Source organism: Dama dama, chromosome 17, assembly GCF_033118175.1.
Source record: "Dama dama isolate Ldn47 chromosome 17, ASM3311817v1, whole genome shotgun sequence".
In the NCBI taxonomy this organism is placed as follows: Eukaryota; Metazoa; Chordata; class Mammalia; order Artiodactyla; family Cervidae; genus Dama; species Dama dama.
The window spans coordinates 64182925-64206628 of record NC_083697.1 but is presented as its reverse complement, the minus strand read 5'-3'; the positions used below and the strand labels follow the sequence as shown (position 1 = coordinate 64206628).

The following is a 23704-nucleotide window of genomic DNA, read 5'->3' as shown; positions in this document are numbered from 1 at the left end:
TTGGGTAAACTCCAGGAGTTGGTGATGGACAGGGAGGCCTGGTGTGCTGCAGTTCATGGGGACACAAAGAGTCAGACACGACTGAGTGACTGGACTGATAGGAAAAAAATCTAAAATCACACTGAACTGATAATATTTTCATGGTAATTTTATTCCCAGTACTGTATAAGTTCTTATACGGAAGGTATATATGTAATTGCTATGAAACTTTGGGATACATTGGTGGGAAGAAAAAATGAAAACCAGTTTAGGCTTATCTCTTTATCAGCAGAAAAATTTTATTCCTTTCAAGGACAAACCACATCCAAGGCCTTAACTTACAGACACAAACCAAAGTAGCCATTAAAGCATGAGATACTGAGGTACAAGACACAGGGCGGGGAGCGCTTCGCCATCGCAGGCTGACGCCAAACTCGCTCCATCCACAGCCGAGCTCTGCCGGCCGGGGGCGCGGTGGAGGCTAATTGCTGATCTGCGGACCCGAAGGAAGACGCTGTGCTCTACAGGTACTGAAGCATTGCATACCGGCTTTGGGGGGAGACGCGTTCACAAGGGAGGGAAGAGGGGCGAAGCAGAGCGCCCCCGCGGGCATTAGGCTGCCTTGCAGAGGGCCACAGCGGAGAAGCGAACCTCCCCCTGCTCACGCGCAGTGAATTCTCTGCAGACCTTGGCGGCGTCCTGAGGAGGAGAGTTGGGAATTAAGTTCCGAACACCACCAGCTCACAATGAACACTTCAAGGGAAAACGATCACTGAGACCCGCAAAGTGCACCCTGACCGACTTTAAACCTCCCAACAAACTTGAAAACCAGGGCTTAAGACAGGAGGGAAAAAAAACATCAGGTGATGGGAAAGACAAGGACCCACCCACATCACAGACGTGGCTTCGGAAGCTCTGATTGTTACCACGAGCAAATGCTCCGTGCGCCTGCCACTGTGGGCCTGGTTGTGACAAGTACGCCCTCTTTCCCTCAAGTCCAGATACAGAAAATTGGTTTCTCTTCATTAGGGGAAAGTAAACATTTTGGTGGGGGTATCGTGTCCCACTCTTGCGACCCCGTGGACTGAACCCCTCCAGGTTCCTCCGTCCCTGGGATTCTCCAGGCACGAATACTGGAGCGGGTTGCCATTTCCTTCTGCAGGGAAAAGTAAACATTCTACAAAATTTAAATATCTGGTATTCCAGGTACAGGTAAATGATAACTGCTTAGATATATAGGGAATGCCATGAATCACTAATTTTAAAACCCAAATTACAAAGAATAAGGACAGAAAATTGACCCCAATGTTACCTGCTGAATGCTAGGGTTTAAATGTATTGGAATCAGAATATCGATCATTGTTCAATTTGTAAAAAGTCCAATAGAAAGCCCAACCAAAATATTAAATATAAGACCTTTAAGAGGCTATTGGATACTCTGACAGAAAACCACCATGGAACATTGGTTCCCAAGGTCTAAAATATCACCAACTTGATGAGTTTCGGCCCTTAAAAAGCATCAACCATATCCTGGTTTTCTTCCAGGTTTTGCACCACTCAGAAAAACTGTAGGGGATCTAAAGTAACATTCTATCAGAATTTTTAATACACTGGTATTACAGACTGCCTTCCCCAAGTCCACTTTCCTTTAGGACCCATAGTGTTCATTAACATGAAGAGTGTGCCTCTAAAGACAACAGCCAACTGCTACATACACAATAAGCAGTGACCTAATTCACTCAAATTTAAGATACTTGGGTTAAGTTTATGTATTTTCTCACCAGTTTAGCAAGTTTATTTGGAGTATAACCTAGGGCTTTTCCCTGACAACTCGGTTGGTAAAGAACCCGCCTGCAACGCAGGAGACCCCAGTTCGACTCCTGGGTCGGGAAGATCTGCTGTAAAATGTAGAGGCTACCCACTCCCGTGTTCTTGGGCTTCACTGGTGGCAGTAAAGAATCTGCCTTCAATGGGGGAGACCTGGGTTCGATCCCTGGATTGGGAAGATCCCCTGGAGAAGGGAAAGGCTACCCACTCCAGTATTCTGGCCTGGAGAATTCCATGGACTGTACAGTCCATGGGGTTGCAAAGAGTCAGACACGACCGAGCGACTTTCACTTAGATAACCTAAAACATCTCTAACCATATAGGACCAGTCTTGGGAAAAGAATTCCCACTGATTAAGATGCTGGCTGACTGTAATATAGGTTTTTTTAAAAACAAAAAGGTTCTTACCTTCCCCACACCTCATAAATTCTATTCACAGAACAGTTTCAGGTACTCTGTGAAGAGCACGTTTTATGGTACAGGCATACCGCATTTTATTGGGCTTCACTTTACTGGGCTTTGAAGATACCGCATTTTCTTTTCACACAAATTGAAGGTTTGTAACAACCCTACATGGAGTCAGTCTCCTGGCAGCACTTCCCCAGCGCATTTGCTCACTTGGTTGTGTGTGTCACATTTTGGTAACTCTCATAGTATTTCAAACTTTCCATTAACATTAAACTTGTTACGGTCATCAGTAATCTTTGATGTTCCTATTGCAAAAATGCTGACTCACTGAAGGCTCAGATCATAGCAATTCTTAACAGTATTTTAAATTAAGCTATGTATATTGTTTTTTTTTAGACATAACACTATTGCACACCTAAACATAGTTTTTATATACATTGGGAAACCAAAAAAATTCAACTCTTGAGATATCCACTTTATTGTGATGGTCTGGAACCGAACCCACAATGTGAGGCGTGCCTGTTTGTTAGGATAACTTAGACAGGAGTTAAGTATGCACCTGGGAAACTTTAATCCAAATAGGATGCAACAAGAATTACTGCCCCTATCCTTTTTCTCTCCCATAAGTGAATCCTGACTCTCATGCAAACCCCCATCCTGTTTCTCTAGGTCTATTTCTCATTCCATATCACCATTCTCATGTACCCCTGGTATATCCAAGAATTAGCTCTGACTCATCTCAGGTGGATATGAAAGCTGGCTAGAGAAAGTGACCCTCCCTCCAAGAATGGCATCATTTGGTCCACTAATACCTGGAGGTCACCAGGCTTATGACATTCCAAAGACAGGTCTATTATAAAGGCAGTATCGTACAGTGGCTAAGAGCACAGACTCTAAAGACAGACCAACTAGATTCGAAGCTTGATTCGACAGCTTGCCATTGACCATGGGCATCACTTACCTCTGCACTTCAGCTTCCTCATCCGTAAAATGTGAATAACTACCTCATAGCATCAGTAAAAGGACTCTGTGAAACAGGTAATTAATGTAGAACAGCATCTAGCCTGGAGTCGGCAAACTGCAATGCGTGGGCCAAATCCAGCCTGCTGCCTATTTTTGTGAATAAAGTTTAAGTGGAACACAGCCATACGCATTCATTTAGACATTGCCTATGGGCTGCCTTGGAGCCGTCACAGAAGAAGTGAATACATGCAACAGAGCCCATATGCCACAGGAAGCCTAAAATATTTCCTGGCTCGTCGCAGAAAAAGTTTTTGCCAACTGCTTGTCTGCACATAAGCACGCAGAAGAGTTTAGCTTTTATTACGACAAATGAAGAAATTATATCTTAACATCATGTTCAATTTTATTACAATTAAGCAATTTCCCTTTATAAGAGCAAACTGAATCAACTCTAGATTCATTTTTAGGGTGAAGTGGACTAGTCCGCCAGCCCTGTTTTAGAATTAAGAGCTGTCTGCAGTCACTTGTACCAGGATAGTTAGACGGTGACCCTGGATCTTAAAGTTCTCTTCAGGCATGTTGTGAATTTGCTTCTTTTGACCTGTTAACAGTGGAGCGACCAGGTGGGAAGAAAAAACTCCAGAGTTAACTACCTAACCAGAATTCACAGTTCAAGACCGACCCACGCTCAGCGGTCAGAGAGAGATAAGGCAAGGCTTGGGTTGCTGTTCCCTGAGTCTGAGTCACTGGCTATGATGTAATCTGACAAAAGGACAATTGTCACCTTAATCCCACAGGAAGTAAAGAGTGACTTTCAGGCTAATTCTAACTGTGGGCTACAAGACAGAACTCGAGACAGATTATTAATCAGTGCCACTCTGAAGCATAAAATGAGGTAGAAAGAATTATTAAGATGATCTTTAAGCCCTCAAGACTGCTCTTATCCCAGATGATTGATGCTGGCTGTACCAAAAAAAAAAAGCCTGCCTTTCAGAAGAGACAACCTGGCTGACACAATGTGGGCCCCAGTGGAAATGGATGCCGAAGATTACCTGCAGCAGCGAGTCCTCTGAGCTGGTGCCATGGTTCACCGGGAAAGGCATCCGTCCATCTGAAACAGAGAAGCCAGGCACGTCGGTTCTCTCTGCGTGTTTTCTGGCCACTGGGCTTGTCCCACATAAAGGCTAGCTTTAGATTCTTCCAAATACAACTACCCCTCCCACCGAGGGAAGGCTGCCTACAAACAGGCTGGAAATGAGGTTCAAGTGTTCCTAACATCCATCCCAGCCATTCTAATCTACAAGCGCCAGGACCACACAAGCCCAACCTAGCAACCTAACATCCGGGCTTGTGCCCATCTCTTGGGAAGGACCACAGCGCAAAAGTTAGATGCAGTCTGTGAGATACAGGGAAGGTGGAGGCAAGACAAAGGGATCTTTGAGGTTTCATGTGTCCCTCAACAACTGCTGACTGGCCCCAAGTTTTCTTTGCCCTTGCTTGCCCACAGGTAGCATCTTGGCTTGAGAGAACACAGCTGCAAGTCTTTCCCCATTAATAAAGGGGATAACTCCTAAAACAGAGGATGGATGATCTTCCTTGTTGCCTGTAAAACCAGCTAATAGGAATTACCCCAACATATCTAAATTCTTTTTACACAGATCAGGTCATGTTTAAGTATTTATTTCCTTCTAAAAGTATTCCTTGTCCGAAAAGGATGATGGTGCAGACTCTATACTGGTAATGCTACAGCAGAAGGTAGAAGAGAGAATCTGAATGTGTATCTTGAAGTGGCTGACCAATTCTCTTCACTGGTTTGTGACTAAATCCATTCATTCTACTGGTCAGCTGCCTGAGGGAGGTACTCTGGGCATGACAAGGGTTAAATGCCCCCATAAGAATACCATGGTGTTCCAGCTTCTTAAAGATATACTAAGTGTGGCCATAAGGGCCCACACCAGCACTGTAAGCGGAACTTTGTGTGAGAAAGCATGCAGTTATATTAGATTCCAAAAGTGAAACATACCAAGTTCATAGAGGTGGCCATCCACGTTGTTAAACAGAATAAAATGGAAGTTCACTTTGTCATCTACCTGAAGAGAATCAAGACATATTTTCGAAAATGAGAATTTTTATTGTGTTATATACTGCATTTAAAAATAAAGCTGAAAGAAACAATTAAGATATAAATGGCATAACATTACATAAGTTTAAGGTGTACAATCTGTTGATCTGATATCTGTATTTTGCAATATACAATAAGCAGGACCCAATTTGTTAAAAAATAAAGTCCCTAAGTGGAATATGCTTGAACCAACTTGCTTATGTATTATTTTAAATGATTAGAGCTAATATCTATTTCTGATATATTAGGTTTTATTCTAAGACCATTAAAGTAGATACTCAGTAACTAACAGAACTCTTAAGACTTGCTTTTTACTGAGGAGGAAATGAAGACTTCAGGAGGATAAGCATCTCACCCAAGGTCAAGACTAGATAGTGGCAGAGCCAACTAGGGTTGAACAAATTTAAATCTAACAGTTGACTCGAAGCCTCTGATATTATTGGTACCTAAGTCATCTAGAAACTGTGAGTCCTTGCTGGTCTAGCTTGCTCTCCAACTAAGAGTATCTAAAATGTTCATTACTAGGAAGGGTGTTACTCACTCTACTAGACCCATTTGAGTCTACATAAAACATTATCAGCCTCAATTTACTCAAGACTGTGTCAAGTGCCAATCAGAGATTTAGCAGAGCCATTTTTATGAACAGGTCTGGTCAAGGCATTATTCTGGTAGAACTTTCTGGCATTCCTTAGCCTTGAGTAGACACATGTGCTGAATCCTGGGGAGAGGTTTTTGCACATGTTTCTGGGGAAACACAGAGGTCACCTGGACCGCCTGGCTTTAACTTGTATTTACCCGACATTGGCCTTCCTGTGCCACGGCATCGTGGGCTGCCTGAATGGCCTGTGGAAAACAGAGAAGAGTCAGCATAGAAACCTCCAGAGGACTAAAAATCAATGTTCTAGAAGTTCCCTTCCTACCTCATTCTTTTCAAAGCACTTTGCTCTGTCTTCAGGGGACAACTTCTCTGTTTCAGAAAGAAACTGTTTCAGAACGGACCCATCCTCTGGGGGAAAAAAAAAAACACAAAAACATCATCAGTACAGGTATAGTGTGAATGGGTGCACGTTTACTGATGACCAAAGACATCGCATCCTTGGTCATGTTTGGCAACCTGCGATTTTTACCATGGCCTCAGAAGATGGGAATGAGCTATCCCCTCCCCAGCCTCTTTCTCCAACCACTCCCTTCTCACTGCATTCAAACCAGAGAACTCTCCCTTCTAGGGTTCAGGCTCCTCCTTACATCTTCTCCCTGGCTCCCCAACCCCTTCATCGTCCACCTCACCCTCATCTCTTTGATTACATCTGTTACGGCACTGATCCAACTGTAGCATGTATCTGTAAGATTTTTGATGCCATGAAGGCAGAACTGTCTTGTCTAGTCCTGTCATCTACAGCAACTGCCAATGCATAATGCATGTTTACTACATACATGATGCAACATTCAAACCTAGTAATGGTTCTCAAACCAAGACTTATTTCAGGGCAAAGAAAAGCAATCTTAGTAATACGGTTATCCAGATAGACATCAACCTAAAGACCTGAAATGTGCCTAACAGTTTGGCCTAGAATAGCTGACTAGCCGATGGTTGGTGTAAACATTTTTCCATTGCTCAGTGTGTATGAAGCAACAACAACTGGCATTTCAAAAGACCTCAATTTGAATTTTCAGCTCTAAACTTCATCAGATTTGCTAAATGCACACCATTCAAAATTCGGAAGTTATAGGAAACTCCTCATAACTTCATGATGAGAACTATGACTCAGATTAAGCCTATCCATCAGGACCGTGTTTACAGAATGACAGCATCTGCGACTGTGGGAATATAGCATTCTAAACAAAATGATACTCACTGCAGAAGAGATAAAAAGGACTAAGCTACAACTTCTTAATATGATTATGCTGAGTCAATTATTTGAAAAAGTAGCTTCTAGAAGATCTGGTCCCTTTATGGCTGGATAACCCCCTCCTTTTTAATTTCAAAATTATACAGAGAGTAGAGTCTGGCCACAATTCCTTTGTTAAAAAAGGATCTGACCTGCGACAAACAACAACATGGACTCTTAGATGAAGTTACTCAGTTCTCAGCCACCCCCACCCGCCGTCTAAATCAGGAGTTGGCAAACTACTGCTGCCTAGCTTTGTAAATAAAAGTTTTACTGGAACACAGCCGCATCCACTGCTTTACATCTTGTCTAAGGCCGCTCTTCTAGCGCTACAAGGGCAGAGAACACAGGGCCCTCAAAGCCTAAACGACTTACTCTCTAGCTTTTAAATGTGTTGACCCTTGGCCTAAATCTAATACAATGCCATATACTTTAGCACTGTTAGCTCCGTTAACTGAGCTTCTGCCCACTTCAGGGCTAAGACTCGTCTCTTCTACGCCCTCCACAGCACCCGCTGGAGGCAGGCTAAAACCCCTGATGCAGCTTTGTTCAGAGACGGACCTTTCAAGGTGCTGGGCTGTGGCTATGCGTCTGCAGGATCTCCTGCTGCTTTAGGCCATGTTAGCTCTCCTGTTGCTTATGAGACACTGCACCATTAAACAAAGGCCCTAAAGGCTGGTATTTTATGGCTTAACATCTACTCTAGCTCTTCAGAATTGTTGAGACTAGACCAGGAGCACATGAGAATCACAATTTGCTGTCTGTTCATGGGAGAGCCCAAGAGTCTGCCACTCCAGGTGGAGGAAGCCACACCATGCTTCTTAGAAAAGGAGCTTCCCTTCCTCAAAAGAGAAGGAACAATGAGAATTCACCTGCTGATCCTATATGCCTAAGTAGGTTTTCAAAAAAAAAAGGTTAAGGCAATGGTTTTGCCGAGTAGACCCTTGCAAGTGTTGGAAGGAGGCACTGTGGTTAACTGAAGATCAACTAGAGGATAACTGGCCTCAAAACCCACTCACCGAACTCCAGCTTGTCCCGATTATTGGCCACCGCGTGAATGAGCCCGATGGTTCCACAGGAGTTGCCAATGGTCTGCTTCATGAAGTACACCTTGGGACTGACTTCTTGTCCCTTCAGCTCTTCAATTTGTTTTTTCCTGAAGTTCTCATGCTGTGAGTTCAAGAAGACATTTTTACATCTCAAAATGCAAACGCAAAGCACAGACGGCAGCACAGTGAGTTATAGGGCCTAAACGGAGACACAGGTGGGATGTGTGACCAGGAGTCTCGGTCCGAGGTGCTGGCCGGCACCCGGAGGGCAGCCCGTCTGCCTCCCGTACCAAGTCAGCGCATGGGGTTCTGAGAGGTGCAGACACCCCACCCCGCGGCTGCACCGCAGTAGCAGTCCTGGATTGTAGCCCAAGCCTGTCTAGACACCACTGCCACCTTTTAGCTTGAGATGGATGGCGTGATTAAGTCAGAAAAACAGACAAGTTCATTCTTTCCTTCCTTTTAACACCAACAACTGCATCTCACATATGCATTCCCATCAAGCATTGGTCAACTGAAAGCCCAAGAGCACCAGCTAGTTTATACCTCGTTATTCTCTGAAGTTATTCTAGTCCAAGTACGTGTCACTTCAAAAACAAAACTATAGAAAGGAACAATTTAAAGAAATTCACAACCCCCTCATCTTTTTAATAAAAAACTGCCTGCAATGCAGACACGGGTTTGATACCCAGGTCAGGGAGATCCCCTGGAGAAGGAAATGGCAACCCATTCCAGTTATTCTTGCCTGGGAATCACATGGACAGAGGAGCCTGGTGGGTTACAGTCCATGGGGTTGCAAAGAGTCGGACACGACTGAGCAACTAAACAACTTTTAGGGAGGAAAGACAACTGGTCTAGCATGCTGGATTGTGAGTTCACAAAAATTTCTCTGTAAGAAATCGGAGACACTTGTTTCTTTGCCAATTATACACTACAGAAACGCTAATTTTTACAACCAGTATAAATCGTACAGAACCCCAGAAGTCCATATATTTCTAATTCTAGTAGCCTTGCATTATTTTACATGGAATTGAAGTTTCAGCTTTGTCTGTGGTACCATCAGAGGAATAAGCTCTCTTGTCACATAAGATCAACAAACTCCAAGTAGTAGGAAGTTCTAGCATCATATATCTATCTACTGTAATTGAATTGAGCTTCTATCAACTGTTAAGGATTTTCACTTTGCTAAAAAAAAGATTTAATTTTTCATAACGGGGTAGCATCATCCTTTATGGTTGTCTGAACTCTGGCATGGTGACACTTCTGTAAATATTTCATGATCATTTAAAATGTTTTAGAAGTAGTCCATTTGGGATTTCACAATATTCTTGGACAAAATTAGATGCTTTCTAAATTAACATTAGCTTTTTGGAAGTCCACCTATAAACCTCAACTGGTTTTGAATTTGCTTCAGTATTTAGCCCAGGAGGTGTTTTGCTTAGCCCAAGTGTTCTGCGTTGCAAAATAGGCATTCACTGAATCTGGTAGACTTAACTAGAGCTAAAGAAAAAGTATCAAGCTCTCTCAAGCACAAAATGTTCAATCCAGAATGTTCTCTAGCCAAGAGCTGCTTGATCCAGCAAAATGAGACCAGTAGGCTTTTGTAAGACAAATACGCTTCTCCACTGCCTCCCAGAGGCCTTGCCTTTTGAAGGCTGCTGCTCAAAAACCCCCGAGTCATCATGGTTCCTCTAATAAGAACCCTCTGTGAGAGGCTCCAATGAGAGAAAACTGCATTTGATTTGACCTACAGGGAGCATACTTTGACTTGCAATTATCCGGGAACTCCATTTTCACCTAAGTGAAAATTCAGTAACAAACATGTCAGCGGGATTATCCTAATAGCTCTGAATAACTGTTTTTGACCCCCAATACTTGGCATTGGACGAACGCCTGAACTTTCCAAAGGTTTAATTTATGCTGAGGATGTTTCTAGAAATGTCGCTTTAGTATGCTGCTTGAGTTAAACTCACTGTTTGGAATGATGCCCAATAGGCTAATGCCCCCGGAGTGTCAATTAAGCAAAATTCAACCACTCCTAAATCAGGGATCGAGCGGCAGCACTTGAACACAGACAAAGCCATGCTCATTAGTGGGATTCCGTACATCCAAGACCATCACCCTAGCTACCTTTTTATATCTGATACTCAGTCTTTGAGATACATCCATGCACACTTGCAGGAGGAAGGCCACCTAAAGAGAAATGAAAAAGCATTTCCAAGACAGGCCTAATGTCCACCTGTTCAATGAGCTACAAGGTCAGCGAGTTAGAAGGTGATTTCCACACAGGAACGAGGCACAGTGATTAAGCTTTAGAAGAACACGTAAGAGGGACTGAAAAACACAAGTGCGTAAGTTGTAGGGAGTGGAGGGTTGGGAAGAAACCCCTGCATCCACCGAAGGTCCAGGCAGAGGGGCGTATAATTAAAGAACCTATTGTTTCCTTGGGGTTTAGGCATGCCGGGATCCCTCCATTTTACACCAAAGTGGGAGTCTGAGACAGAACCCGACAATAAAACGACAGATCACAGGCCTTAAAGGCCAACAATCGGCCAGCCACTCCTTGGCGTGAAAAGCTCGGAAAAGCCTAGGTTCAACCTGCCTCACGAGTAGGATGAACAATCTTCCGGGATAATGAGGATGATGGAACTGAGATGCTGTTTCTCTTCCAAGTTGAAGGCAACGCGGATGGACGCGAGACAACGCAATAAACTCAATCAACAGGACCCCCAGGGAGTAAGGAACCACGAAAGTGTGAGTTCTCCCTCCATCCCCGACAAGGAAAAGGCAGTGTGCCAGGCCTGGGGGGCCGGGACGGGAGGAGACCCTGCGCCGTCCTCACCGCCTCGCTCGGGCTCGGGGGCAGCGCGGAGCCTGCGCAGCCGGGGCCCCACGCCCTACCTGCGCCGTGAGCGGGAAGAGCAGCAGCAGCGCGCAGGCCGGCGCCGGCACCGAGCCCAGAGACTCCTCCTCCAGGCCCAGGACGTCCTCGAAGCGCCACTGGCCGGCGACCCCCAGCCGGCTCAGCACCTGCGGAGAGGAGATGCGGCGGCCGAGTGCGGAGACCCGCCGGGGCGAGCAGCACGGGAGGAGGGAGGCGGCGCAGCATCCCCGCGCCCCGCCCGGGCCCGGAGGAGCGCGGCGCCGCCCCGCCCCGCCCCGCCGCCGCCGGGCGCAGTGACACAGCACAAAGCGCGGCCCACACGTGGCGCCCGCGACGCCCGGGCACCCCAGCCCCGCGCGCCCCGCGCCCCGCGCCACGCCCTCGGGAGCGCGGCCTGGCGCTCGCCTCGGGGCCCGGCCTCCTCCAGCCCACCTCCCACCGGTTCCGCAGAGTCACCGCCGCCCCCCATGCAGCCGCAGGAAGACGGCGCCCGGGCCGCGCCCCGGCCCCGCCGCCTCTGGAGTGCGCAGGGGGCCGCTGGGTCTCCGCGGAACAGCCGAGGGCGCCTCGGTGCTCCCGGGGGGAGGAGGGCAGAGGCAGCGCGAGACGTCACTCACTTTGTTCAGCATCTGAAAAGCAAATGCAAAGGGGAAAAAAATGCAAAGATAAAAGCAGTCAGCGATACGCTACCTAGCGAGGGCTGAGCCTCGGCCCTGCGCTCCCCGCCACCCCCGGGTAACCGTGCACCTGGCGCTCACCTCGGGGTTAATCTCCATCGGTTTGAGCTGCATCTTCGCGGACTTCGAAAGGCGTACCACCCAGAGAAGCGAAAAAACAGCGAGCGGAGCCGCCCAGGCTGCCGCTATAAGGCGCCGGCCTGACGCACTGTGGGTGCCTGCGCAGGGGGAGCAAAGGCAAAACCAAGCGAGGGGAAACGGTCAGTCGCAGCCAAATGGGCACGAATCCCCCCATGCGCAGCACGAAGTGGTACGGCCTAGCCCCCAAACCTTGCAGTCTCACTTGCTGGTGAGATAATCTGGTGGTTGTGAAGATGGGTTTTGTTGGTAGGTGTTTCTTGCATGTGTGGATCAGTCCTTTTGATGCAGTCTAATTTTTTGCGAAGTTTCTGGAAAACCACGCTTTCGACCATCCCAATTACCTGAAAGCTTAGAGTCTCTGAAGCATTGAGAAAAAAACCAAATTCAACAGGTATATATTTAATACGAATATAAATATGTCTTCCAAATCTAGCCGCAGTTTGCATTTGACCTTAAATAATTCATCCTCCATGTTAAATCAAACAAGCACCGAGATTTGTTTTTAATTGACCGCCTAGAAGAAAACATAGTCTGTAATATAGCATCTATTGCATTAGTAATGCTGATGTAATGTGATTCCCGGGGAGGAATCGGTTGGTCTTGGGGAAGGGGTAGAGACGGGGGAATGTGACTGTAATACAAGACACAGAGGAGGCAGTCTGTCGGAGGCTTTAAACAGATCCAGTGAAAAGACAGGTATGATTTGACGACAGGAGGCTGTAAAAGGAAAAGCATTTTTTTTCTTTCAAGGAATGGAAGGCTTTGAAAAATAAAATGTTAAGTTCATGATACAATAGAAGAAGAAAGGTAATGGCAGCTAAAGAAACCACTGTTCTTTAATGATCTCAAGTGGGGTTTGGGTTTTTCTACCAGCATATTCAAAAGATGGAGACTACATATGCCTAAGAATGAATGAAAAGTGGAACAAAATCTGTAAGAATAGTACAGGAAAGCTTAACCTCAGAATGAATGAGGGCTTGCTGAATAGTAAGGAAACAAGAAGATTGGGCATTTTTTCATTTATGCTCAGAACAAAACAACGATAATGGTGAAAGAATAGACTTACCATTTAGGGAATTCAAGGTTAAAAGATGAGAGAGAAGGGAGGGGATCTGCCTTTTTTTTTTTTTTACAGTTTTTTTAACCTTTACAGTGGATCTGATTTTTTGCATGTCATCTCACTTAACCCTTAGAGTAGACAGTGAAGAAACTCTTTTTAGTGCAGTTTTACAGCTCAGAATCCATGGCTCGGGGAGGGTAATTTCCTTTAAGATCACATTTGAAAGGGAAGACTCAGAAGTAAACCCTGGTAAACTGGGCTCAAGGAGTCCATTCTCTATCCAAAACTCTACTACATTCCACTTCTATTTTCTTCCCATTTTTGCCATCAGAAAAAATTACCTTCACATGGGTAATAAGAGAGGAAAAGATATTTGTAAGAAGAACTTAATGGATGAATATTATTGTATGTAAATTATGCCTCAGTAAAGTTGCTTCTTTAAAAAAAAGACTTGAAAGTCAGGACAGATGAATAGTAGTACAAGAACAGTTGACTACATTAAATTCATTCTTGCCTTTAAGACAGGACAAATTACATCCCAATTTGCATCATTTTTTTCAGCAAGCACTGATTAAGCACCTACTGTGTGATGGGGATACATAGGTGAACAAAGTAGCTTCTGACATGGAGCTCTTATCAGTTAATAAGAGGGGTGTGGGAGGAAGTTGAGCTCAGGAGCACTTAGCCTAGGGAATCAGGAGGGCTTCCCAAAGGAAGTGACATTTGAGATAAGGCTGATGGACCCATACAAGTTAGCAGATGACAGTTATTACCAAAGTAAATAGTAAAAGAAGTAATGGTAACGTTTTGAGGAATCTTTATTAAAGGTATTCATTCATTCATTCAACAAATTATATATATCAGGGCCCTACTATGTGTCAGGAAGCATCAGAGCCATGAATAAAACAACTCCCTGCCTGCAAGAAGATGCCATAGGCTGGACATGAACAAACTGTATTCTGATCTTTAAAAAACAAACAGCGATGATAAAGGGAGAATATATTTAGCTCTGGAGATTTAATATCAGTAGTTAGCCAAATTCTCAGACTCATAATTAATGAACTCTTAGGAAAAATAGAATGGGTGCATCTGGAACAAGTGACGTCCACCAGCCCTTACCTCCTTTTCTTTGGACTTGCTAGCCACATGGTCTGGTAGAACCCTGCTCAGTGTCTTCTTTCTTCATACTGCCTGGGTTGCCATCCCTTGATATTATGGTTGTATAGCTTATTTAAGTTACTTTACCTTTAAAAAAGGAAGTACTACTGAATGGAGTAGTCTCAGCCTGCAGCCACTTGACAATCGTTCTGACCCCATCTTGTGCAGTTTTACTGGAGCCGAGAGTGCTCACATGCAAGCAAGAATAAGCAATCTAAAAAAAAAAGAATAAGCAATCTAAATAGCAGAATTGTGAGGCTAAGAGAAATAAGTTAAAATGGTGACATTTGATAAAGATTTTTGGTTGTACAAAATGTTGTACACCCTATGAATATACCAAAAAACTTTCAATGGGTGAATATATCTTAGCAAAGCTGTTAAAAATATAATGGGGAAAAAAAAATATAATGGGGATATGTATGAAGCTCTGCGCATCGATCATCACTGTACAGTTGGCCTTTACAGATAGTCACTTGTTTTTGATTCTGTGGTTTTAAAAGTATGTAATTGGAAAATATCAAGTGAAAAATAAGTCCACAACATTTTGTTTATAATCATTAAAGGTTAATAGACAAAGATGAGAAGGAAAAATATGTTTAAAAATAATTAAACATACAGCATAAACATGGAACAGACCTGTTATAGGTAGAAAAATAAAATCAGTGAGTGGATAAGTTGTCCTTCATAACTAAAGATGACATTTCTGATTCACCAGAAGTAGGATTTTTATAAGTGGCTTTTGTTTTTAGCAACAGTGAAGATTTGGGATGGACACTTAAAAAAATAACCTCTTTTTTATTTTGATCACTAATAAGACAGATATTCAAATGACCTTGGTAGAACAGCTCCAGAGTGTACGGAAGTCAATCCTGAAGGCTCACCCCTAAGGTTAGTCCTTCAGCACTCCCAGTGGTTTTGTAAACAGGTATTTCCCTGTATTAAGTCCCATTCTGCCTAAAATACCTACAGGAGTTTTGGACTCCTGCGTGGTATACTGCAGTCAGTAGCGGTACATGAAGTGATTTTAGGTGAATCACGAACATGGAACAGTTATTTGTTTTAAGGCACATCATAAAAGCTGTATGTTCTTGTGAAAGTGAAATGGTTAGTCGAAAGTGAAAGTCGTCAGTCATGTCCGACTCTTTTTACCCCCATGGACTGTAGCCCACCAGGCTCCTCTGTCCATGGGATTCTACAGGCAAGAGTACCGGAGTGGGTTGCTGTTTCCTCCTCCTGGGAATCTTCCCAGCCCAGGGGTCGAACCCGTGTCTCTTCTATCTAACCTGCATTGGCAGGCAGGCTCTTTACCACCAGCGCCACAGGGGAAGTTGAAGGGGTAAAGTACACATTGTCTTTATGAAGGCACGTGGCTTGAGCTGTGGAGTAGTACTCCCCAAATATTTTGAGAAGTGGGTATTTCCGACTGAAGTCAGAAGTTACCCAAGGAGGGAGATGAAGATAGAAAGAGCACTCGCTTTTTTTGGTATACAATGGACATTGTATTTGTCATCCCCATTGAATCCTCAGGCCAACCCTCTGATATTCATATTTCTACATAGATTTTGCAGGTAAATAAACTGAGGCCTTGGAGAGGCTGCTTAAATTGCTAGAAGTCACACAACTACTAAGTGTCTGAGTCTGGGTTGCAACCCAACTTTATTTGGTTTAAAAACCCGTGCATGTTCCCCTCTCCTGCCTACTTCCTTCTAAGGGCTAGCCTTACAGCCTTAGCCATAGTAAAGCGTGAAGATCAGCCTCTGAGAAGGAACTTAACTAATTTCCACAGTGTCAGGGCCAGACCAAGTCACCCAACTCTCTGAAAAACATGGCTCACTTTGAGGTATAAGAGTTTAGTTTGAATTTATAATTAGCACATAAATTATTGACAGAGTACTGCCTCAACGTTTTTTTTAACTTACTTGGCAATTCCTCTGTCAATAATGTTTCCCCTGAAGCAAGGTTCTGACATCCAGATATTTTAAAGTTAAAAATAACACAATAGAATTATATATAATGCGAAGACATTACTGCAGTTAGTCCCTATGGTAAAGTCAAATTTCCTCCCGTTTCCTAAAAGCAGTTCCCTAACTCTGTATTCACAAGTGTGTCCGAAGGGAGAGAAACATGAGGGAGGAGCATGCATGTCCTCACTGAATTATCCCTTCCTTCATAGAGTCATATTCATTCAACGCAGGTTTTCTTGAGGACCTACTCTGTGTCAGACACCATACTAGGCTTACCTGGGTTGGGGGTTGAGGTTAGCAGATAATAGCCATAAGGCATAGACCATGCATTCTGGGCTTTTAAACATCATCAATTTTAAGATAAATTATCAATTTAAGAGCTTCTTTGGAGAGGGAGGGGGGACCCAGTGCATCAGATGTATTTATCAGTTGTCAGGCATCTTTCTTTTCAAAAATGTTTAGAGATGAAAAACAAGTGTTAAAAAAAAAAAAGAAAAGAAAAACAAATGTATCTTAGACACAAGGAAACACTGGTGTCTCTCCTTTCTTCTTTTTTCATCAAGCTCTTCATGATCATTTTGTGTTCAGGAGAGCTCACAGCATGCACTGTCCTCAGTGAAAAATAAATGCTTATGTTCTTAAGGTATAGAGGAAGGGCTTTAGTACACAGGAGTAATAAGACACAGCTAGCACCCGGTAGTGGAGAACACGAGGACCTCAGGACCAGTGAAACAGAGACCGTGCCCTCTGGTTCCTCAGCCACTGTTTCTTGCGGAGCTGTGAAATTGGAATCAGCTGGCTTTGGTGGGCTTAGATCAGCCATCAAACGTGTAAATAGTTTAATTAACTGTTTAATTAATTTCTTTGCATTCCACTTTCCTCAACAGTAAAATGAGCAAAAAAAGAAAAAACACTAAAATTACATGAAAACTACGATTTCTCCCAATCCTAGCATCCCAAGGAACTCGGACAGCAGAAAATGAAAGATATATAGTCCAAATCCTGTAAAAGCCTGGGTTAACTATAGTTTCATCTCTAATTCCTTAACTTTATTATTATTATATTGATTTTATTTTATTTTAGGCTGTGCCATGCCCTCCTTGCCGCGCTGGCTTTTCTCTAGTTGCGGCGAGCTGGGGCCGCTCTGGTTGCGGCGCACAGGCTTCCCACTGCGTGGCTTCTCGTGGAGCAGGGGCTGTAGGGTGGGAGGGCTTCAGCAGTTGCAGCTCCTGGGCTCTCGAGTGCGGGCTCAATAGCTGTGGATCAGGGGCTTAGTTGCTCTGTGGCATGTGGGCTCTTCCCAGATCAGGGATCGAACCTGCGTCTCCTGCATTGACAGGCAGATTCCTTATCACTGAGCCACCAAGGAAGCCCCTAATTCCTTAACTTTAGCCGTTAGGCCTGTTTTATGTGGCTAGGATATAATAAATAAGATTTATCTGTTAAAATTGGTTTACGAAGGGTGCTTCAGAGCTGTTTGTTACATACATCCTTTTACCATGAGATTAGCATATGAGGAATATGCTAAGCAGAAAAAATTTATATCTGTAAATATACCAGGAAGAAATACCTTCTCAAGAATACTGCTGAGTTTTAAGACCTAACCAGGCATCTTTTCCAGAAACTTTTGAGTGAATACATCAATTTATAGATGTCTAGTGTCTTGGTTTTACCTGGACATTTAGTTTCAGTGGCCTAAGAATATGAAGGAATTAAAACAAAAACCCTCAATTCATACATAAATTCAATACTCTAAGAAATTTACAGTTTCATTTCTCCATATATTCCTTCTGATACTCAGGTGTTTGTGTAGCAAACCCTGTTCCTACTGAAATTTATTCTCCTCTTCTTTCTAACCTGTATGCCCGCTGTTTTAGCCCCAACTCCATACAGCTCTCTTAGACTCCAGCTCAAATCTATACTCTTCTGGGGGATTGTTGAGGGCAAAGAGGAGGAAGGGAAGCTGTTCTTGGAGAACTCCTTTGCCTCGTATGAGATCAGCAGTATTTCATATAGTGTTTCCTACGTAGTGTATCAGTAGACCTTCACTGGAAGGGCGTAGGTCAGCCATGATGCCAGAAGCATATACTCTCTTTGTTTCTTTTTATCAGCAGCCAAACTTTTATCAAGAGCCCCTACGTCTTGAAACCTGCCCTGTGAAAACTGACCAAAACTGAACCTCACACCTATCAGTAAGAGCACCCCAATCACTTAAGGAGAGTGGGAAGCACACTGTATCTCAAGAAGGAAAAGTAAAAAGAAATCCACATTGTATCTCAAGAAGGAACAAAGAGAAATTTTTTAATCACCCACAAAGAAAGCATAAATGAAAATGACATCAGTCTCTTCAACCAAGAAAACCAGGAAACAGTGAAATAATACTTAACTCCAAAGTGCTGAGAGAGAATGACTGTCATCCTTGAACTTACTCAGCAAAACTGTGTTTCAAAAACAAAGGTGAAAAGTGAAAGTGAAAGTCACTTAGTCATGTCCAACTCTTTGCGACCCCATGGACTATGCAGTTCATGGAATTCTCCAGGCCAGAATACTGGAGTGGGTAGCCTTTTCCTTGCCTAGGGGATCTTCCCAACCCAGGGATTAAACCCAGGTCTTCCCATATCGCTGGCAGATTCTTTACCTGCTGAGCCACAAGGGAAGCCAAGGTGAAAAAAATATATGTATTAACATAAGCTGAGTTTACTACTTTGAGACTCATGCAAAATAAACTTCTAAAGGATGTAATAAAAGAAGAAAGAAAATGACCCAGTAGTTGGTCTGAGATCCTCAGTGGGGGACTTTCCTGGTGGTTCAATGGTTGAGACTCTGAACTTTCATTTCAGGGGGTGCAGGTTTGATCCCTGGTCTGGGAACTAAGATCCCACATGCCACACTATGTGAACAAAAATAAATAAATAAAACCTGTCTTTCAAAAAACAGTATTAAAAAATAATAGCATACATCAATAGATAGAATAGTGCTAAAATTCTATTTTGTATAATTGTGTGATGTGACAAATGCAGGGAGAATGAAAGTATTCAAAGCTTCTTTGTTGCTCTGGCAGAGGTTAAGAAATTATTTGTTAGGCTTTGGTAAGTTATTTAGTCATGGTAACATCTCAAAGGAAATTAATAAAGAAAATTTTAAAAAGCACATAAATCCAAATAGAGATAAGTGAAAGAAAATGATCCAGTAGATGGTCTGAGACAAGGGATTAAAATAATATGTTGCCCCCAACAAGCAATATATGAGGGAAAAAAACATGGAAAATCCAAGATAAATAGGAATAATAAGGTAAGATATAAAAATAGAAAAAAGCCCCAATTTGAAAATCATATTAAATATAAATGGACGAAACTTAGGTGTTTGATCAAATTAGGTTTTTAAAATCTAGATATGTGTCATTTTTAAGAGACATATCTAAAGCCTAAGGATATGGCAAGATCAAAAGTGAAAGGAAGGGAAAGCTTTCCAGCAAAATTATTAACCAATGAAACCTAGTGTAACTATATTAATAGCATAATGTATTGCTAAGACATAGCATGATTAGAGATAAAGGTTATCATTATGATTATTAAATTCAGCAGGAAGATACAACAATTGCAAAGATGCATGCTCCTAATAAAGTGGCCTCAGATGTGTAAAACAAAAATTGATAGAATTACAGGGGAAAGTAGATAAATCCATGATTACCATGAACTCCCCTTTCTCAGTTATTTATGTCCAGCTGACAATATAGTGAGGAGTATGTGTGTGTGCTCAGTCGTGTCCAACTCTTTGTAACCCCATGGACTGTAGCCCGCCAGGCTCCTGTGTCAGTGGTATTTTCCAGGCAAGAATACTGAAGTGGTTTGCCATCTCCTACCCCAAGGGATCTTCCCAACACAGGCATCGAACCTCTGTGTCCCCTGTCTCCTGCACTGTGGGTGGATTCTTTACCACTGAGCCACCTGGGAAGCTAGCGAAGAGTGAGGAGTATAGTATCTGGTTTGATTTTGCAGGTCTGACCACAGGCAGTTACCAAGGCTTTGCCTGGCAGGCCTCTTGGGGAAGCATGCCATCCTACATCAGACTTGGGGCAAAGCCAGTGTATTTATTGCAGCCTCTGAGAGAAGTCACAGTCAAGGACTAGGACCCCTCTGGCTGATCATGTTCTTTCGCATATTTGCATTCCTACGCCTGAGCCTTTATTTCTAAGCCTTTATCTAAGCCTTGGGCAGAGGTCTTTGGGTGCCTGGATTGAGGCCTCCTTATGGGGAGCAGAGGGGAACCCTCAAAGGCACTCTTGCTTAGGCTAACTCAGTAGTTTCCATGTCACACCCTTCCCTCCTCCCTCAGCCCTGACCCCAGGGGCCATAAACCTATTGGAGGCTTTTGTTCTAGGACTGGATCAGCAGTGGGATGATCCCCACATCGGCACTGACCCAGCTGCCGTGGACCAGAACCGGAGGAGACTGCACTTGGTCCAGTTTAACCACTTGCTGGTACCAAAGCCTGAAGGGGTTAAAGGCTTACCTCTTTTATTTTTGGCTTGTTTTCATCAGCCAGTCTGACGCCTAGCAGCTCTTTCCTCTCCCTCTCTCCCTGTCTCTCTCTGTCTGTGTCTCCCCCAGCTCACCTGAGTTTGTGACATATAGAAGATTAAAAAGCAAAATTAAATACCACAATAAATAGTCTTAATCTAATGGATGTATGTAAAACTCTGTACCCAACAATTTAAAAATGTGCGTTCTTCTCAAGCATTTGTGAAACCTTTACAAACACTGATTAAATGCCGAGTCATAAAACATGACTCAACAGATTTTAAAGAATCAGTATCATGCAGACCATGTTTTCTAATTGCAATGCAATTAATTCAAATACGAATACTAAAATGACAAGGGAGAGTTTTTAAATTAACTTTGGAAATTAAATGCACACTCTTTAATAAATCATGGGTCAAAGTCATCCTTGAAATTTGAAAATATTTAGAACTAAGCAGTCATAAAAGTTTGATGTCAAAATTTAGGAGATGCAATGAAAGTAATGTTTGAAGAAAATTCATCACATTAAAAGCTTATATTAGAAAAGAAGAAATGTGGAAAAGTAGTGAGCTAGGCATCCAGCTGAAAAGTTAGAAAAAGAACAACAAAATAGCCTCAAGGCAAGTAGAACAAAGTAAGTAATAAGGAGCAGAAATAGATGATGTAGGAAAATACAGTAGAGGTCACCAAAAGCCCTAACCCTAACCCAAAAGCTTTTAAAAGAGTAATAAAATCATCTGGATTATGGGGGTCAAAGAGATAATACACAAAAAGACAATATTAAGGATGTAGAGTGGGAATCACATATACATTATAAATTTAAAAGAGAGGGTATACTACTATGAAAAATTTTGTGCCAATATATTTCAAAACAGAGAAAATTTTCAAATACCTAGAAAAAAAAAAACAGAAAACTGTATTGTGAACCCAAATAAAGCTGTCATTTTAAATCTTTCCAAGAAGAAATACGCAGACTCCCAGACTTAAATGCTTTTATGGTGAATCTTACCAAATATTTGAGGAAAAGATCATTCTATTCTTACATTAACCATTCCTGGGAAAATAAAAGAGGGAATGCTAGCTGATATATCAGGGAAAATGACAGTGTAAGAATGTCTGAAAATGTGCCCGTTTATAAAAGTGATTCTCCACATCTTCACCAACACTTATTTCCGTGTTGATTGCAGCCATCCTTAGATTAAGGTGGTATCTCATTATCGTTTTGATGTGTCTTTCCCTGAGACCAACTAGTGTTGAGCATCTTTTCATGTGCCTATTCTTCTTTGGAGAAACTTCTATTCCTTTTGAATCCATTCCAATAATAGGTTGGCTCATAAAACTCCACCAAAATTGACCTTGATACAGCCATTCCTTACTTCAAGAATGATTTTTTTTCTCCCCGCCTCTTACTTGAATGTCTAGCAGCATTCTCTCTTAAAAACATTGTGGTCAACCAGCTCTCTGGGATTTCCTCTCTCCTCATTGCCACTCCTTTTCTGTCTCCTTTGCTGATTGCTCTTCAGCTCCAAGATCTCTGACTCTAGATGGCCCCCATGACTCAGCAGTTGAACCTCTTCAGTTATTTATACTCATGCCCTTGAAGAACTCATTCAGCCCTAAAGCCTTAAAACCCATTTTCCTACTGAAGACTCCCAAATTTTTATCTCCAACCAGACCTCCCTTCTGATCTTAAGTCCAACTATTCATTCCACATCTCCATGTTGATATTTAATACCTAAATTGTCCAAAACCGAATTCCTCATCCTCTCCTCAAATCTGCCCTTTTCACACTCTTCCACATCCCAGAAACTTCACAGAACTTCTGGCTCATGCCAGAAACCTCAGCCTCATCTCTGACTTCTCTTTCTCTCATGCCCCAACTCAATCTGACAGCAAATCCTAGCCACTCTGTCTTCAAAACATATCCAGAATTCTTACCACTGAAAAAAATTACAAGGCAGTCATTAAAAACAACATACAAGACATTTTACTATAAAACAGGGAGTGCAAAGTAGCGTGCAAGTCTTACATCCAATATGATTCCAACAATGAAAATATACTTCTAATAAATGTTTGAAAGAAAGCCACAGAAATAATGTCCTAAAAAAGTCACAGAGTTATTTTCATGTTGTCCCCTATTTTTCTTTGAAAATATTTATCTGGCTGCAAAACTTCTGGGAAGATTTCAGTGTTGATAGAACTGGTGGATGTTTATGGGGTACAGTACCATTTTAAATGGCCCTCTGCTATCAGTGGGGAAGGGAACTCATATTTCTGGAGACTTTTACTTGTACCACATGCTGCGCTAATTATTTTGTACATACTGTCTCATTTAACCCTCTCGCCCTTTTGAAAAATGAGGTGTAATTAACAAACGGTAAATGTCCACAATGTTTAATGTGTAACTTGATGTTCTGGCATACATGTACACTGGTGAAACCATCACCAAATCAAGATCACGGGCAGGTCTACCAGCTCAGAGTTCTCTCTGTTCCCCATCTTTCCCTGCTTCCTAGCTCCTCAAACAACCATTGATCTGCTTTCCGTCACTGTAGATCAGTTGGCATTTTCTACAGCTTTATATAAATAGGATCATACATTATGTACTTTTTTTTTTTTTTGGGTCAGGCTACTTCTGAACCATTTCTTTATGTTTTATTCACATCTTATGGCTGAAGAAATCAATTCATAGAAGTTACGTAACTTTCCTAAAATCACAGAGTAATGAGAGGTGAACCTGGAATTCACCCCATGCCTGCTTGTCACCTCAACATGTAAAAAGTGAAGCTCCAGATGGTTATATGAATTGCCGAGAGTTATAATACCAATGAGTGGTCAAAGTAGGACAGAAACCCACTGTGCCACATGCCTCTTGATTTATGTGGCTATTGGAAAGAGCATTAAGTCTCCTTTTAGATTTCACTAAGACCGCATTTTTCAGAAGTCCTGGCCATTAACTTGACCTTGATCATGGCCTTGGACAGAAAATCCAGTGTGGTATGTCTTGGCAAAAGCTCCCTTCAACACAGCATCTTTCAACTTGTCAGAACAAAGAAATCTGTT

The 23704-nt window shown here is 42.8% G+C and overlaps 1 protein-coding gene across 1 annotated transcript; it reads right to left on the bottom strand.

Moving 5' to 3' along the window:
• Nucleotides 1–253: 253 nt before the first annotated feature.
• Nucleotides 254–12013, bottom strand: UCHL1 (ubiquitin C-terminal hydrolase L1). Its single transcript, XM_061164657.1, has 9 exons — nucleotides 11880–12013; nucleotides 11739–11750; nucleotides 11139–11267; nucleotides 8208–8358; nucleotides 6220–6305; nucleotides 6095–6142; nucleotides 5201–5267; nucleotides 4230–4288; nucleotides 254–678 (listed from the first exon to the last, which is right to left on the bottom strand). The coding sequence occupies exons 1-9, from the start codon at nucleotides 11910–11912 to the stop codon at nucleotides 592–594; spliced, it is 672 nt and encodes a 223-aa protein (XP_061020640.1). The 5' UTR covers nucleotides 11913–12013; the 3' UTR covers nucleotides 254–591.
• Nucleotides 12014–23704: the final 11691 nt, after the last annotated feature.

Coding starts and splice junctions, on each gene's coding strand:
- UCHL1 (XM_061164657.1), bottom strand. CDS start 11,912: ATGCAGCTCAAACCGATGGAGATTAACCCCGAG. Junction 6,143..6,219: donor AGTGCTTTGAAAAGAATGAG/GTAGGAAGGGAA, acceptor TGTTTTCCACAG/GCCATTCAGGCAGCCCACGA. Junction 4,289..5,200: donor TGGCCACCTCTATGAACTTG/GTATGTTTCACT, acceptor TCTCTGTTTCAG/ATGGACGGATGCCTTTCCCG.